General features: G+C 44.9%; 1 protein-coding gene across 9 annotated transcripts in view; it reads left to right on the forward strand.

Annotated features, from left to right (window-relative positions):
- Positions 1–18,459, forward strand: part of SDK1 (sidekick cell adhesion molecule 1) — a 733,784-nt gene that overhangs the window by 393,265 nt on the left and 322,060 nt on the right. For all 9 annotated transcript variants that reach the window (XM_053276314.1, XM_053276315.1, XM_053276313.1 and 6 more), the window contains 2 exons: positions 15,635–15,746; positions 17,044–17,234. In XM_053276314.1, coding sequence (XP_053132289.1) covers positions 15,635–15,746; positions 17,044–17,234 — 303 coding nt within the window. The remainder of the gene's footprint in view (positions 1–15,634; positions 15,747–17,043; positions 17,235–18,459) is intronic.

Here is an 18,459-nt window from a genome sequence, read left to right on the forward strand (position 1 = left end):
CCAGAGACCTAAGTTTTGGGTGGTATAAAACTATGCTAAATAAATAAAGTAAATAAATAAAATAGTGGTGTGTGCCAGTAATACAGTGCCAGTTGTGTGCTGGGCAAGAGGTGTGTTGCTGGTCATGTAGGTGTGACTTTGAGAATAAAAAGTGTGGCCCATCATCTCTTGTGGATGAAGACCATGGTATCCTCTGCATCCCAGCAATCTGTGGTGTTTATAAGACCAGATCTTCTGTCAAAAAGTTGTTTATCAGTTGTGCCGCTTGCCCTAATGGCTAGTTGCACTGATGGCGGGGATATTTCACTGTGACAGCTGGGTAGAGGTGTTTGACATGGCTATATAAAAATAGTTGCTCCGGTTTGTTAAATTAACTTCCACTACCCCTTAGAAGAACTCCTGACATTTTAGACGGCAAGCTTGGGCTTCGATAATAGTTCACGGGGCTTGTACAATTCACATCTGCTGACATCAGGCAAGGGTTGGCTCCAGCCCATTTAGTTTCAGGAGCGCTTGCTGAGATCAGGTGGCCTCATCAAGAGGGAGTGGAAGAGGCTTGGGTTTGTTGCAGCTCCTCGCATGTCAAAAGCAGATGACCGAGGGATCTGGCTGGTTTTTGTGAGGAAGCCGTGCCATGATTACAGCTTCCATTACTGCCACTAACCCCAGTTCTCCCTGCCCATGCTGCATCATGTTGAAGAATTGACAGGTGCACACCGTAATGGAATCCTGAGCCCTTCTTCAAAACAGTGAAGCCAAAATCAGCATTCTGGAGGAAGGGGTGAGCATTTTCTGGCATCCCGACATGCGGGCCTAAAGAATCTGGCTGTGGCTTTCCATTCATGCTGAGAGTAAGGCTGCTGAGTCAGTGGGCCATCGTGCTATGAAATATTACTCCAGCATCACAGGCAGATATGCCAGTGAAGATATTTTAGAGGCAGGTGTTCTATGATAAGGATGCTGACACATGGTTCGGAAAAAAGGAAATGTTATTCCGACGAGATCAAATGGCAGCTGTTGCTTCTGCTCTCCCCCCTGTAGTTAAACTGTTCTTGAAGCTGATGTAATTTCTTATGCAATCCCAAAGTGTCTCCTCACCCTTAAAAGGGCTCTTTCAGACTTCATTTCTCCAGCATTTGCTTTCCTTTGTCACTTTTCATTTTCCAAATACCCAATAACAGGCAAATGAGAATGTGTTTCTTGTTGTTTCCCATTCATTTCAAAATTGAGAGTTGAAATTAAGGGGCAGGGGGAAGAAATGCTCAGTTGCTAGTCAGTTGTTTGGAGAATACGGTAGATGCTTCTTTTGAGGTTTCTGTACAGTCTGATGTGTGGAATCTGCACCTGCACAGCTGTCCAAACCTTCCAGAACTCTATACCAGTACCTGGAACTCAATCTCTCTCCTTGACTGACTACAGTTTGCCTTCTCCTTGTGCATGCTTCACGGGATGGGGTGGATATCATCTTGCTCAGTTCCCTCCTGCCTGCCACAAGAAGAGAATCTCCCAAGAGTTTCTTCTGAGGGTTCACTTATACTGAGCCTAGTTGTAGGGAAATATTTTTTCAAACCTTATTTCTGTTCCTTCCCCTTGCTAATTTCATATTTGGAGCAGTGTGCCTATTTGTTTTTTTCATAAACCTTTTGTTTCCCCATGGCTGGGGCACATCAGCCAAAGTGCCATGTGTGAAGGCAAGGTCCCAACAACTGATGGCTAGCATCAGTGCCTGGATGCTCATATTGTGTTATGTCAAAAGAGCAATCCAGATGCAGTTATACCTCAGAAGATTGTTTTGTTTTGATCATTATATAGATCTTTTTTTAAAAGAAGACTGTTTTGAAATGTGGTCATCTCATCTCTTAGACTCCACATCTCATTGCATGTTTCTTTGCAGCATTTTCAAAGCCCATCCTTTCCTTTTTCTTTTCTTTTACCAGTTTCTAGCAGATATTTTAAAGGCAGGTGCCTTGGCCATCTTATAGTCTATTTCACATCCTCTCTGTTTTCCTTTCCTCCTGCCATCTCTTCACTCTAAAGTCAGTTTTGAATGTCTCTGCTAAGGTCACCTTTCTGTCATAAGAACATAAGAACAGCCCTGCTGGATCAGGCCCAAGGCCCATCTAGTCCAGCATCCTGTTTCACACAGTGGCCCACCAGATGCCGCTGGAAGCCACAGGCAGGAGTTGAGGGCAGGCCCTCTCTCCTGCCATTACTCCCCTGCAACTGGTACTCAGAGGCATCCTGCCTTTGAGGCTGGAGGTGGCCTGTAGCCCTCTGACTAGTAGCCACTGATAGACCTCTCCTTCATGGAGTTATCCAAACCCCTCTTCAAGCCATCCAGCTTGTTGGCTGTCACCACATCTCGTGGCAGAGAATTCCACAAGTGGATTATGCGTTGTGTGAAAAAGTATATCCGTTTGCTGGTCCTAAATTTCCTGGCCATCAATTTCATGGGATGACTCCTGGTTCTAGAGTTATGTGAGAGGGAGAAGAATTTCTCTCTGTCCACTTTCTCCACACCATGCGTGATTTTATAGACCTCGATCATGTCTCCCCGCAGTCATCTTTTTTCTAAATAGCCCCAGGTGTTGTAGCCTTCCCTCATAAGGAAGGTGCTCTAGGCCCCTGATCATCTCAGTTGCCCTCTTCTGCCCCTTTTCCACTTCTGCAATGTCCTTCTTTAAATGTGGTGACCAGAATTGTATGCAGTACTCCAGGTGTTGCCGCACCATAGTTTTGTATAAGCGCATTATAACATTAACAGTTTTATTTTCAATCCCCTTCCTAATGATCCCTAGCATGGAATTGGCCTTTTTCACAGCTGCCGCACATTGAGTCGACACTTTCAATGCCTCGCTGCTTTGAATTATTTGTGTCACTCCTTTTTCTACAGCAGCTTTCTGTCATGGTTTGTGCATGGCCCTAGTCCATGTCTAGTTGTTCAAGGCTACACAGTCATAACAGAGATGCCTGTGAGAAGCAAACAATGCTCCAGTTGTAATGTACAGAATGGCATACTGCATGGATCTTTGCCATCACTCTGAGAATCTCCACCCTAGTTCCTGCTAGTGCCTGCTAGGAATATGGAGACTCAGAACATGACAGAGATCCGCATGGTAAGTAGTGTTATAATATAGGGTCAGTGTGGCAGTTGCTAGCCATAGGAAGCTGTTTCAAGGCATATTTTTCATGACTGTATTGTTTGTTTATTTACCACATTTGTAGACCACCTAACATGTACAGTCCAAAGAGTGTACAGTCCGAAGCAGCTTGTCCACATCCTCAGGAGTCACAAACTGAAAGTGATCCAGTCTAAACCCATAAGAGGAGTTACTGGACACCTCCATAATAGACTCTGCAAAAGGCGTGGAATCCAGTTCAGCCCAAATACGAGATATCTTATCTGCAAAAATGTTATTAAAATGTCACAGTGGATAACCGATGATTTCAAATTTGGGAGGGCATGTTCTAGCTTTCTTACAACCCACTGGACATGAATTTGCAGATACAATGCAGGCAGAAGAGAACCACTTCTTTGCCACACATATTGCCAGAGTTTAGATATTTAGAAGTGCTCTATATTATATGCTATCAGGTTTGAGTTGAGTCTTTCTCCACTTGCATTCTAGTCGTCTGTCTTGCCACTTCAGCTCCCATAATTCTTCCAAATACCACAGGGCAAATTTTGAAGCAGGTCAGAGCAGATGCTTAGGAGTGACCCTAATAATAATAATAATAATTATTATTATTATTATTAATAAACTGTATTTGTTAGGCATTCCATAACAAATTGTTCTCGTGGCAGCTTACAACACAACATTAAAACATAAGATAAAAACACACAACACAAGAAAATACAAAATATAATACAAAACAACTTGAAAAACATTTTTTTTACAAAATCAAATTTTGAGCAGTCTATTGCTCTAGTGGGTTCATTATTGCAAATTTGCACCAGAGGACTGAGAGAATGGTCAGCAGAGCCAACTTTTGGCCCTTTCAAGCCTTCTTGGAATCCTATTGATCCAATAACCTTCTTGGGTGGACCAACCTAATGAACCCTTCACCTCTGCAGAGGTAGTTGTGGTTGCAAATTTTACCTTAACCAGATGGTGATCTGTCCATGCCAGAGGGGAAATTACCAGACACCCCAACCAAGCACCACCCTGATCAGAGTGAAAGACCAAATTGATTGTGTGATCAGCATCATGAGTCAGTCTAGAGACCACCTGGGAAAGGCCCAAAGTTGTCATGGCCACTATGAATGCCTGAGCTGCTTCTGACAACCTGGTCCCAAAGTGAACATTGAAGTCCACTGCAACCAACAGTCTGAGGGGCAGTCGGGTGATCAGTACACGAACAGAAGTCCCATTCTGCCTTTGGTCCCTAGGCTTAGGTACACACACTTGATATAGGCCAAATCCCTGACATGGACCCTGATAAGGGAGATAGGATTCTTCTAGGCCACAGCCACATCATCTCCCCACCCACATTCTTTCACCTGCTTCACCACAAAGTATCTCATTGGGAAATTTGGAACCAGTCTCTCCCAACCAGATCTCTGTAATGCATACCAGGTTGGCTCCGTCATTCACAATCAAGTCATGAATGATTTGATTTATTTTGGACTGACCTGGCATTACAGAGCAGCAAGGTGAGGCTCTGTGGGTGGTTGGCACTGCTCTTCAAGGTCAAAGAGCTTGATAGGCTAGTCGGAAGGGGAAATAGCTATTAGGATTCTAGTTTCTCTCCTCCTGTAATGGCCTGCTGATCTACTAACACCGTATCTTTGCTGATTCCCCATCACCACTGGAATAACTGTGCCAGAGTCTCCCCTGCCCCCCGCCATCTCCAGACAACTCAAGATATATACAAGGCCCAACCAATAGGGATGTACAGAATATTCTGTGCTTGGAACATTCTGCACTCAGAATGGGCTGTTTTGAGCGTCCTGAGTTTGGAACGGAGCATCCTTCAAATGAAGAATGCCCTTCATGGCCTGTTCCGAACCTGGAATGGCCCATTTCAGTTTGGAACATTCCAGCATTCCGGACGCCATTTTGGAATCAAAAATGGTGCTCTTCTGGCCTCTGCACACATGTGGCAGCCATTTGCTTGGCCAGCACCACCACGCAAATGGCTGCTACGCATGTGCAGAGGCCAGAGCATATGGCCTCTGTGCACATGCCATTTCCCCTCACCATTTGCAGTATGGACATCATTTTGACTGATCTTACAGAGTTGTTGTCAAGATGATTCAGATTAGAGCTGGGATCCAAAGACCATCCGCTTGCATAGCCGGTGAGATTTCTGTCCTTCAAATTGGAGACCCCTGTTCATATCACCAACTGCTTTGACAAATTGCTTCTGTTCCAAAGACTGTTGGCCATGTGGTGGGGGTGGGTGGGGGTGGGGGGAGACGGCTGATCAAGAAACATAAAAAATCCTCTTTGGGCCTGCAAAACCCGTTGTGTGGTTCCTTGGCCAACACATGTGAATACTCTCATGCTATATAAATGTAGACCATTATTACAGAAATGGCAAATTCTACTTCTCAGAATGCATCAGATGTGCAGTGGCAGTTAAGTATATCTCAGGTGTGTGAGAGGTTCAACCACGAGGAGCAAGGAAGTGTCTGTTTCATCAGAAAGTGGAGTCTTGATCTTTGCTGCCGGCCTTTCATGTATAGCAGGGCACCTTTTTAATAACTTTTCTATGTGATCCCACAAAACCTGCCCGTTCCTTCCTCCTGAGAGAACACTAACTTTGTGCACATTGACAAGGATGTTTCTCTTACTTTAGTATATCATAAAAATATATAGCCCTCCTCAGCATCAGTTCCACTGATCAGCTCTTTTAAATTCCTTCCTAAAGCTAGGCTGTCATATTGCAGATTTCATCCTTAAAGAGAACAAAAACGGTTTTTGCTTTGCTGGCTGGGTAAACGATTTAAACTAACTGGCTCCCCCTGGTGGTTATCTGGGACAGGATGTGGCGCCTGTTGCTCTTTGAATGACTTTGAAGGGCTAATTGATGATGTTGCCCAACTGTAGTGCTGGCTCCCTTTAACTAACGTTGAATAAGATTACACATTCCTGCCAGCCAGATATTTGATATTAAAGTTGTTTGGGGGGAAACTAAAAAGCGACCTGAGCATTCTTTAGATAAAACGACCCGCAGCTATATATTTTTTCATGTTAAAAGCTCTGATGATGTGTTGGATGCTCAGTGTTTTTTTGCCCAAAGCAGCCCCTTGCTGTGCATTGAGGGGAAGGTCAGGTCAGTGACAAAGTTTGAACTTCCAAATTGCTCTTTGAGCACAAAGAGTTGTCAGAAGGCAAGTTCAGAGTAGAGAATAGAAACCTCGCCTGCTTTTGAGCTTGCTGAGCTATATCTGGGATTTGTTCTGCAATGTTCCTAAATATGAAGATTGGATCCAGTGTGGACACCCAAAACATGGCCATGGGTAGAGACCATCACCTTGCTTAAATATGGAGCTAAAACCCACATGTGTAAAACTGGATGTGGATTTATTTAAAAATATGCAGATTTAAACCTGTTCATTGTTTACTGTCAAGACTGCAGAAAAGCAAAATTGAGTGCATATTCTCCAGTATTTCACAAATGTTAAAAGGAACACATTTGTTAATGTCACAGATCTTGTACCAAAGGTCAGTGCCCAAGACCTCCCTTCAGCGTCTCCAGTTTATCAGGGGGTGGACCGCTGCCTGTTTTAGGTCTGATGGGGCCACACACCTCACCATTTACTACCAGCCCAACCCACTTGGCCAGTTCCCTCCAGCTGCTTTTACCAGCCAGGCTGGTCACGGGTCAACCAAGCACATGGTTGCTCTCACTCTGCAAAGAAGTCTCCCATGGCTGATACATACTTCCATTCAAGATTTAACTTCTAGAGACTGAAAATGGGGGCTGAACCCTGAGGAACAACAACTCTAGCAACCTGCATTAACAAAAGTGAAGAAGGCATCCTCCAAAGGCAAAAGTGGGGACAGAATCGGGGCAGTGACTTAGCAGGGACAGGAACCAGGGTGGGGAAAGGAGTAGATTGTAGGGTAGTGGTTCCCAACCTGGGTTCTTCCAGAATGTTGCTGAACTACAACTCCCAGCATCCCCAGCTACAACTTATTGTGCCTGGGGCTGCTGGGAGTTGTAGTTCAGCAAAATCTGGAGAAACCCAAGTAGGGAACCACTGCTGTAGGGAATACATGTGAGAGGCAACGTTTTGCCACACATGTGCACCTGTGTGCAAACATGTGCACGCATACCCACACACCCAACCTTGGGCCATTCCTAGGATTGCCTTCTGTAGCTGCACTCTTGTCTCCTTTGAGAACTGTGACATTCAGCAGGCAAAGTTTTGCCTGGCATTCAGGTGAAGTGATGGGAAAACCTAGTACCTACAAGAGCATCAAGAGATTGTTCTGGCAAGGTTAATAGTCTTCTTCCTGGTCCTTTTCTGGTGCACTTATCAGCAGCTTGACATGCCATTGAAGTTTTTCCAGGCATAGAGATGATACAATGTTAGGAAAAGCTTCCCCTTCTTGTTTTCTGCATATCATGTTAAAGGCACAGGGACAGGTTATGGAGGTGTTTTTTTTAAAGCTGGTAATGCTACTTGGCAACTTTCCCTTCAGAGGAAATAGGCCATAATGTCACTGGGTCATAGACACAATCTTGGTATTTCAAGATCTAATGGCTGGCAATCTACACAAATGCTGCGTGTGTGTGATGGTGCAATATTATTCACTCTTTTCATCCCTCTGAAGCCCACTGAGTCTCCCCAAAACACATCCCTGAGGGTCACATGAATGCACATGATTCCCGCCCCCCCCCCCCACAGAACATATTTTGGGGAGGCACAGTGGGCTTTAGAAAGAAGGGGACATGGGAGAAAACCATCCCTCCTCTGTAGCATGCATGCAGCATTAATCTGGAATCCAGTCAAGGAATCTTTTTAAAAAATCAAACAGAGTTGGGTTTAATCCTGCCAGTTTGCAATAATAGCATTGAACATCTAGCTAACAGTTCCTTGCAAACGTATCGTTAAATCAGGTGTTAAATTGTTCTGATCAAGCAATGATTGAAAAGGTGTGGTTGTTAGTCTTCTATGCAGATCCAGATAGACTTCTTCACTGAGCTTCACTTCAAGATGGGGGCCAGAAGGGATAAAAGGTTGGCCGCTTGGCTGTTCAAATTACCTTTTCAAGCCCAAAATGGAAGTGGTAGTGGACTGCTTAATTATAGAACCCTTTCCAAAATGTGAAATGTTATATGCATGTCACACTGAAATGCAATAATTATTTCTCCGATGCCCTACAGGCCAGTCGTGGAGATTTTTGATGGGTTTGTTAGTAATATGCAACATATTATATGCTATTTAGTAGCCCAAGCACATTAGCTCTCCATTAGATAAAAAGCTGGTGTTGTTCTACTGTTATGTCAGGATTCAAAAGAAATATATTAGGTCTTGATCAGCATCATCTTAACCCCACATGTTCAGAAACCATTATCAGATTGCTAATTTCGCTAATAGGCTTCTTCTGGGACGCTGGATGAATGAGAATGAAATGAGCACAAATGCTATTCACCACCATTGTTCTCGCTGCAATTAGCAATAAGTAGCAAATGAAGCCCTGCCTATAGCTGCCTCATTGCCGGCACAATCGCGTGCGCTCCGGCTCCTGTGCTTACCTCGTTGCTGCACAAAGAGGTTCTTTGCCAGAACGAACTGGGAGAGGTCACCGCCATGCCCTCGGTTCCTTGGCCCCTTTTGAAATGGCTGGAGGAGTGAGAAATGGCGTGTCTGGCATTGCAGGTGGGGGCAAACACGATTGGCCAGATTTGTCTATTGACCTCCCAGCATGTAGTGCTTTGTTCGAATTATTTCCCTTGTTTGAAGCTCAAGGAGCCTGTCTTTTCTGTTGGGTCCCATGCATCAGAGATAATGAGTTGGGGGAAGTGACTGTCTTTAAAAAGCAAAACAAAACAGACTGACAAGAAGTAATGGCACCTTTCCCAGAGATTGGTGACCCAGGGACCTAGGAACACCCCCTCTCCTTCAACCGGGGTGGGGGTGGGGGGATGGAAGCAAAGCAAACAGAGTAGCTCGGGAAATGTTTTCTTTTACAGCATCGAACTCGAGCCACCTAATGGCACAGCGGGGAAGTAACTTGATAATCAAGCCAGAGGTTGCCGGTTCAAATCCCCACTGCTGTGTTTCCCAGACTATGGGAAACACCTCTATCGGGCAGCAGCAATCTAGGAAGATGCTGAAAGGCATCACCTCACACTGCGTGAGAGATGGCAATGGTAAACCCCTCCTGTATTCTACCAAAGACAACCACAGGGCTCTGTGGGCACCAGGAGTTGACACCGACTCGATGGCACACTTGACCTTTCCTCGAGAAAACAAATACTGTACAGCCTCAACATATGCAGGTTTACACTGAAATAAATTTAATCTCAAGTAAATGTGTGTAGAATTGCTGCCATATGTGGCATGTAATTTGTCACAGTTTTCCTCCAGTCCTTGAAAAATGTTTGCTGATGTTCATAGGTAGCCCTTTAAAGATGTATATACTATGTATCAGAACCAATGGCTGACATCCAGACTACCAAAGCACTTGTGCAGCGAACAAAGTTGTGCTAGTGCAAGAAGACCACACGCTACGCAAAGTCACGGGGCTTTTCAGAACTGCCATATTATGCAAAATTTCCCAATCAATTGCTCTTTTCAGTGGGGTAGGGGAGGTAGTGCTTTGGGGGGAGAATACATTTCCCCCCTTATTTGCACCATATATCGCGCTCCTTCTCATGGTTGATAGCTGAGGAGGAGGAGCCTCCAGCCAGGCACTGGGGTGGGTGGGTGGCCTGTGGGTCATCAACAATCGAGGTGGGAGGAGGCAGAAGTGATTGTGTGCAAGCTGGGTAGGATGATGCGGGACGTGCTTTTCCAGATAGTGATGTGCCCAGACCGGTCCGGAGGCCATTCTACAGGCCTCTGGACCGGTCCGGACATGGGGTGGTTCGGTTCGGAAGGATTGGGGTGGGGGGTTCCATTAAGGGCAGGGGAGGGTTTACTTACCCCTCCCACGCTTTCTCAACTCCGGCGCCATATTTGCTTTAGAAATCGGGCGGCAGGGAGGTATCCTGCTGCCCGATTTCTAAAAGGAGCCAAGCGGAGAAGGGGGCGGCAGGGAGGTATCCTGCGTCCCGATTTCAGAAAGGATCCAAGTGGGGAAGGGGGCTGCCAGGGAGGTATCCTGCCGCCCGATTTCTAAAGTAAATAAGGCGCCGGAGTTAGGAAAGCCCAGGAGGGGTAAGTAAACCCTCCCCCACCATTAATGGAACCACCCACCCCAGTGCCGGACCACAGCTCCGCGGTTCCATGCACACCCCTATGTCCAGAACCCTTGATACAGTGCTGGGTGCACAAGGTGGGTTGGCTGCTGCCATCCTTCGCAGATCGTGGCTAACAAGCCATTACTTTCCCCTCCTCAGTTTTTGGCGACACCCAATGTTCTCTTGGGAGCCTGCACAGAACTTTCAGCCTGGCTGGACACTCCGACCCGGCTGTCAGTTGTGAGATCAGCCTCATATAAAATACTTCCAGCTTTCCAAACAGCACAGCCATTCTTTTTCTCTCTCAACTGCCACATCACCACCCCCGCCGCTTTCTTTCTTCTTCCTTGAACGATCCCAGCCAAGGATCACACAGTGTGCGTGGTGATATCACAATGCTATGTTTAGCTAATCAGATCTGACAGCATGACAGTGTAATTGAGGGTAAACAGTGCCATAGTGGGGCCGTGCTTACTGGATGAATCCCATGAGTGATTCCAGCCAGTTGGTTAACTGATTGGTCTCAGAATGGTCTCCAGTGGTGAATGCTCCTCCACCTTGAGAATATGGTTTTAACAATTGTCAGGTGGAAGGAGGCAATTTGGCTTCTACCAACAATATTTGTGGAAAGTGCCCACCCACCCCCCTTAGGGGTGTGCAGAACCAGTTCGAATCAAACCGGGTTCAATTCGAACTGGCCCAGTTAGAACTCGAATAGGACTGGCCTCAAAAAAAGGTGGCCGGTCCGAGTTCAAACTGGACCAAGGTCTGATACAGAACAGTTTGAACCAGTTTGACCCGGTTCAAGGGCTATGCTTGTAAAGGGGAATCCGGTGAGGTCACGCAAATGGCCTCCATTCATCTGCGTAGGTTGAAACTGGGCCGCCGACAACCTGTGCTGTTTCGGGAGAGCACCAGCAGGGTTAGGGTAACAGCCGCCGAAGTCAGCAATGTGCCCTCCTGCTCCCCCCGCCCACCGCCGCTTGCCTTTAGGATGTTTTTAAACGACTCACCTACCCCTTTGCTTGTAAAGGGGAACCTCACTGAATTCCCCTTAACAAGCATAGCCCTCGAACCTGGTTGAACCAAGCCGACCTAATTTGACTGAACGCACTGAACTGCTGGTTCAAATTCAGTTCAGATTCGAACCAAACTGCCAAACCTGGTTCTGTGCACACCTCTACCTTTTTAAAGATCAGCTCTAGTAATTTTTACCCACTTTAAGCCCATAAGGCAGCGTTTCTCCAACTTGGGTCCCTCAGATGTTTAAAAAGGGGGGATTATGGGAGTTGGAATGCAACGATATCTGGGAGACCCTCGCTTGGCCCCATGCATCAGAACCTCTGCTAGAAAGGAAATGTATATAAATATTAAATCCCTATCTGCTTTGGAAATGTATTTTTTCTACATATGCGCAATCATTTGAGGTATCTTACACCTTACTTCTGAGGCCAAATGATACAGCCAGGTTTCTCTGAGGTATTCTATCCAGAACCTTATTACAGTATCTGCCCCAGATTAGTTCTTTTGATTGTGGTCTTTGTGTTGTAATCTTCTTCCTCAAATATGACACCAGTTTCAGACCATGGTAAAAATCCCTGTTCTAGGTTAAACCACTAACTACTGGGTTTTTCATCATGCTCTTAAACTGGTGTCAGATCTGAGGAAGATGCATAGAGATTCCGCAGAATGAATTTTGAAAATAGGATGTTATGGGCAAGAACAACAGAATAAATACTCACTCTGATTGTGTGTATTCATATTCTGTTTTCCTTGCCCATAAAGTCATGTTTTCACATTTTATTCTTCTGAACTTCCAAGGGGAATAATTTAACAGAATATGCCAAGAATGTTATTTCCACCCTCTACTGTCTGCTGATGGATTTTTGTGTTGGTGATTGAAGGATTTGGAACCTTCCAGTTGCCAGTTCTAAATTGCATTGATTCATAATGGTGGATTTTATAATGCTAAGCTGCCTTAATGTATAGTGTTTGATGAGACAGTTTGGATTTTCATTGGTTTAGATGTGATTTAATTTTCTTTTCCTCTAACTCTTTTATTTCAAGCCTTATTTTTAGCAATCTTTTATTATATTCTTTTTCATGTACGGGGAAACAATGCTGTGTGTTTTTCCTCCCTAATGAATAGCTTGAAGCAAAGCAATAACATATTGGTATTTTAATGCACTTATTAAATACATGCGTTGAATGTTTAAAAAAGAAAGAAGACTAAATCTCTCTCTCTCTCAATCTCTCTCTCTCTCTCTTTGCCATTTTTCTACTGTGTGCCGAGAGTGTTGCATAAGCTAAATTATTTACAGTTTGTAGACTCACAAAAGAGAAGCAGATTTGGGTTATTTACTTTTCTGATAAGGGAAGAGGATTGAAGTTGCTGTGATATGCTGCTTTGTTAATTTCATATTTGTTCCCTAGTGTAATAAAAATATTTATTTTCTTTTTCTCTTTCTTTTAAGAACTTACTCAAGTACTGGCAGGCTCTTTTTGAAACTGCATGGAAGTAGTGCGATTAAACAAAACATGAAAAGATCTTAAAAATATAAGTCAGCAAATGTTTGATAAAAATAAAAGTGCTTGGTAGTAGAAAAGCCTCTTTGAGCTTAATTTATTTGTTCTCTGGAAATGGGCCTCCTGCATTTTGCTTATATTAGGAACAGCCCTTGTGATCTCTTTGCTTCCAGTGATATGAAGCTTCAAGTGCTGAAATGAAAGAGCATCGCATTGCATAATAAAAGTAACCAAAAAAGGGTGGTGGGAGGGGGAGATGGAATTGTTGAACTCTTCCCTAATATGAAGGTCAAGCAGTGCTGGGAACTTAGGAGTGGCATTCTGAGTGTGATTGTTTGATGAAAATTTTCACTTTGAATGTTTCGCGACTGCACACCCACCAACAGGATTCAAATGGAAAATGTGGCTGTTCTTGTTTATGTGCAACACTGTACAATAATGCTGGCAACTTTATTTATTGGGGAATATAGATACAATGTAATTGTTGAAAAATGCAGGCAGAAATGAAGAGTAGTGCCAAAGGAACCAGAAGCCAACAAAAAAGGAAGGAAAACTTCAAAAGGATGTTGAGTAGAAAGATGTGTTGGGAAATATAAGATGCCCAATAGATACTGGCATATTGCACCTTTTTCAGGGGCACACAGATTCCTCCCCCCCGCCCCGCCACATTTATTTTAGTTGTTCATTGCAGGGGAAAAAATAGCATGTTTGAACAAATTACTAAAGTAAATGAAAACGTGCTTCAGCTGTCTGTAATTAGCAGGGACCGTTCCTGTTTTCTGGAATCTGTCCCTATTTTTTCTCTTGGGAATATCTCCCCACCCCCACCCCCACGTGAGTTGCTAGAATTGTCATTCCTTAAGATTCTACTCCTACCCCAAAGTCTCTAGAAATTAAAACTCCAGGTTGGGTGGGTAGGTAGATTGTTTATCTTGTGTATCTGCATGGAAATGGGTGTGTAACCGGAAGGGTATCAGGCAGTGCCAATCATATAGTGGGTGGAGTCCAGTTTTCGGCAGGGTGTAATGGTGGGAGGGGGTGGGGCTTGGTATGGAAATTGATTGTTACAAGTTTCTCTCTGTGTTCCTCTGCAAAATGTTGGAGGGTCTGGGCTTGCTCATTCTGCTTTGGTAATCTGGATGGAATGATGTGCTCTGTATGCCCAGGTGGCTTGACTGTGCCCCCTATACATCCACAGGCATGTCTCTGTTTACATTGGTGAAATGCTGGAGGGTGTGTAAGTGGGACAAAAATCCATTTGCCCCTAGACAAGGTGGAATGTGTTGGGCATTTCACCCAGTACATCTCTCTATTTCAAGCATCCTTCTGAGGTTCTGCCTCCTTTTTTGTCCGTTGGCTTCCAGTCCCCTCAATGTTTCTGCTTCTACTCGTAGCGCCCCTCTTTTCATCCCAAGGATCCCTGCCTGAGCTTCCCCATCCCATGGACTACTGGGCATTGAACAAGGCCCTTCTTCATTCCTGTGAATTGTATTTGTAGCTCAGCAAAAGCACTGGCTTCTGAAGTGCACACACATTAGTAAACTGACCAGAACACTTTTTATTACTTTTTAAACTTCCGCAAGTGTAGCAGGGTATCTTCTCTTATTTTCATGCATCTGGTTGTATTAATTATGGGATGCCAGAAACTCAGGCAATGAAAAGCAGTGCACTACTGTTTGTGTTTGGGCAACCAGGAACCTCTTTACCTACAGCCTGTTTCCAGTCACCTAGCCAAGAAGCAAAGAACGGAGTATCGTTATTTTGTTTAAGATAGAACTTGGGAAAGGTCCACTCGGTCTGTCTGCACTACAGCTTAGGGATGTGTGAACGGTCCGATGGTCCTACAGTTCAGTTCGGGAGTTCGAGATTGAACTGAACTCCCCCGGTCCGTCTGGACCAGAACCGAACCTCTGGGACCAGTCCCCGAATTTTTTTTTTAAATTAAAAAATAAATGTCTAGAAATACCTTTAGCCCCTTCGGGAGGCTTGCTGTAGGCCACGGCGGGGGGGGGGAGGGTCCGCAAGGGTTCCCCCTCCCCCTCTCTGGCCTTCCTCACCACCACCACGGCCGGGTAAGTGTATCCTTTTTGGCCCTTTCGGGCCTCTATAATGACGAGTGGCGGCCATTTTGGCCACCGCTGCACATGCACAAATGCCGTCTGCGAGGCCAAGAGTCTCACAGATAGCATTTGTACATGCGTGGCGGCTGCCAAAATGGCCGCCACTCATCATTATAGAGGCCCGAAAGGGCCAAAAAGGATACACTTACCCGGCCATGACAGTGATGAGGAAGGCCGGCGGGGAGAGGGGGAACCCTCACGGACCCCCTGCGGCCTACAGCAAGCCCCCCAAAGGGGCTAAAGGTATTTTTAGACATTTATTTTAATTTCTTTTTTTAAAAAAATCACGGACCGGTCTGGGACCGAACCGGACCGGGGTGGGGGGTTCGATGGGGGCAGGACTGAACCGGGCCAGACGGTTCTGTGCACACCCCTACTAAAGCTTTAACTGCTAAAGTATGTGGAACTGGGACTGAAATCAATTATAATTCTTCTGTGTGTTTTCACATGAAGACTACTTTTTAAAGAGCAACTCCTAGAATTTCCCAAAAGGCTGAATTAAGGAGGGACAGACAGTCGTTGAGCAGGGTCAGTGGTAGGCAGTGGCTGTTGAGACATATGCTAGTAGTGACCTGGCCCAGAGTTACACAAGGTTTCTGAGGGTTTTTATTTCCTTCTTTTTCTAGGTGCTGAGGACACCTCCACCACTGTGGCTCCTGTCATCGTGATTCCTCCGCGCAATACCAGTGTGGTAGCCGGGAGCAATGAAGTAGTCTTAGAATGTGTGGCCAATGGCAGGTAATGTGAAAACGAGCCCCAGCGAAATGAGGACTCATTTGAAGGCACGTACTAACTCAACGAGGAGGCCCATGTCTCCTGAAACAGGAGCCATTACAATGGGCCAGTTCCAAGGGGCAGTTTGCAGAATGGAGTACACCATCGGCTGGTCTCAGAATTTTATTACCCGTTGCCTCTTCCCGGTGAAAGGAGACACATCTCTGATAACTGGTGCTATTTCTAAAATGGAGTTATAATTAAAATACCTCTCATGCAGCTGAGTCCCAGAGTAGTATTTATTGAATTCTTTTATTATATGGGCTGTTTCCTCTGTGTGTGTGTGTGTGTGTGTGTGTGTGTGTGTGTGTGTGTGTGTGTGTGTAGGACACCTTTCTTTCTTTCTTTCTTTCTTTCTTTCTTTCTTTCTTTCTTTCTTTCTTTCTTTCTTTCTTTCTCTCTCTCTTTCTTTCTTTCCTTTGTAAACCACTTTGAGAGCTTCTGTTGAAAAGCAGTATTGAAGTATTCTTAGTAGTAGTACTTTTGATCAGTTGCCCTTCTCGTTATCTAAGTTGGAGGAGAAGTTTTGCTTGGCCCCTTGACCCTTTGCAAGACTTTCGGCAGGGAAACGTGAGCAGTGATTACTCTCCAGCCTTTTAGATACCGCAGTAATGTGAAGTGAATCCTGGCAACTAAATGGGGAGATTGCCATTAATATAGCAGGAGAAATGAGGCACCCTGGGGGAGGGAGGGAGGGAGGGAGAGAGAGTTAAAAATCTCAGAGAATAGTACAAGAGCCAGTTTATTGTTTGGTCTTTGTGAAAACAGAAACATGCTTCCTAATAATGCTGTCTCCAAAACTGAGTTATAATGAAAATATTCTCATTATAGCTGAGTCCTAGAGCAGTGATTCCCAACCTGGGGGGCCTTCAGATGTTGCTGAGCTACAACTCCCATCATCCCAAGCTGTAGCTGGGGATGATGGGAGTTGTAGTTCAGCAACATCTGAAGGCCCCCCAGGTTGGGAACCACTGTCCTCGAGTATTTGCCTTTAACGTCCTCTGCTTAGGTAAGCCAGATCATTCACCATTGTAAGTTCCATTGCTATAACAATTAGCCATGCTTGCTTGATGGCATTCTAGCAGTTCTCTTGCTACCGTTGCATGGCTGTTTCAGACCTTACAAGTTACATCTGGATTTATTTCCAAGCGCCCAATGCGCCTGCAGTCCTGGAACAGTTAGGCGAGTCGTACGTTCGGTGTGTTATTACTGCAGATAACATAATTCACAATAATAATTGGCATGACTTTTACCCTCACAGGCCCTCTGAGAAATTAAGCATAGCCTGGAAGAGGAATGGAATCCAAATAACCAGTGGAGTTAGCAGTTTTGGGAGACGTCTTGCGATTGCCAACCCAACCTCTGCTGACATTGGAGTATACGTCTGTGAGGCACACTTGAGAGACAACCCTGTGGAGCTGCAGAGAGCAAAAGCTTTCCTGTCTATCCTGGGTAATGCTGCATTTTTGTCACACCAGCCTTGAACCAAAGTACAATAGGAAATCAAAATGGATATTTTAATATTTCACTGACCTTACCACTGAACCTCTCCTCAGCGAATGGAACAAAAGAGGTGAAGTAGGGTTATCTTCAAAATTAATTCAGCTGTTCTTCTTTGTGAATACAAATTCATCAGTACAATTCTCTCTTAACACTGATGTTATATGGAATACTTTGTAAATTTTAGACTGTGATCAAGACCCTGGAAGAAACATGGTAGGTAAAATTCTTATCAAGTGGCTTACAGAGCTTTTAGGAAAGTGTGTATTACTTTCTACTCGTGAATACTACCAGGGAAATTTGGTTCTCCAGAAGAATGTTATGATTCTCTCTACCCATCCCCAAGACAGTTCTCGTGGTAAATCCCTGTTTCGTTGTGTTTTTTTGTTAGTTACATGTCTATCCTGCCATTCCTCCAGAGAGCTTAGGGCAGTGTGCAAGGTTATCTCCATCCCTGCAATGTTATCCTCTGTGAAGGAGGATAAACAACTCTGTGAAGTACGCTAAGCCATCTTGTGGCGTGGCTACAAAACCCCCAAATTAACTGGCCATCTCTTAGTCCTCTGGGCTACTGTAGTGCTTTCCCTTCTAAGGCACAGGATTATTCTTGCTTCATGCTTACGTCTGCATTCTGACTCTTACAACAAGAAGCTTCAGGCACTATTGTGAAGACAGCAAAAATGCCTTGCCTCCATAACCAAGCAAGGCAGAGATGAAATTATTTCCTATTCCACTCAGCTGTGCCGAACCATATGACAGAGTGGCCCCAACAGGTTGTGGGGTAGAATTGAAGCAATATGACAGAGTGATATGTCATCACACCAGGACATGTGGTAGACATTTTTTTCATTATGGGGAAAGTTTATAGAGATGGATATGGGGGGGTGTCGTGTGACCCCATCACCTGCAACCAGAAGTGGTATAGTCCAAGAACAGGTTTTGCCATGAGATCAACGATTCCTGCTGTCTAGGGTTCCTTGACTCTAATCCTCCACTGGCTCAGGCAACTGAATGTGTTGTCTGTAGGGCGGAATTTGGGCCTGATGTTGATCTGATTTCTGTTTCTACCAGAAGTCCCAACATAAAGCCTGCTTACTTGGGTAGCCTTTGTCAGTCTGATCCAAAAGGGAATGTTGGTGTTGGGGAATTTGCCTGGACTGGAAGGGGACTGCATTGG

The sequence above is a fragment of the Hemicordylus capensis genome, chromosome 13 (genome assembly GCF_027244095.1).
Source record: "Hemicordylus capensis ecotype Gifberg chromosome 13, rHemCap1.1.pri, whole genome shotgun sequence".
Classification (NCBI taxonomy): Eukaryota; Metazoa; Chordata; class Lepidosauria; order Squamata; family Cordylidae; genus Hemicordylus; species Hemicordylus capensis.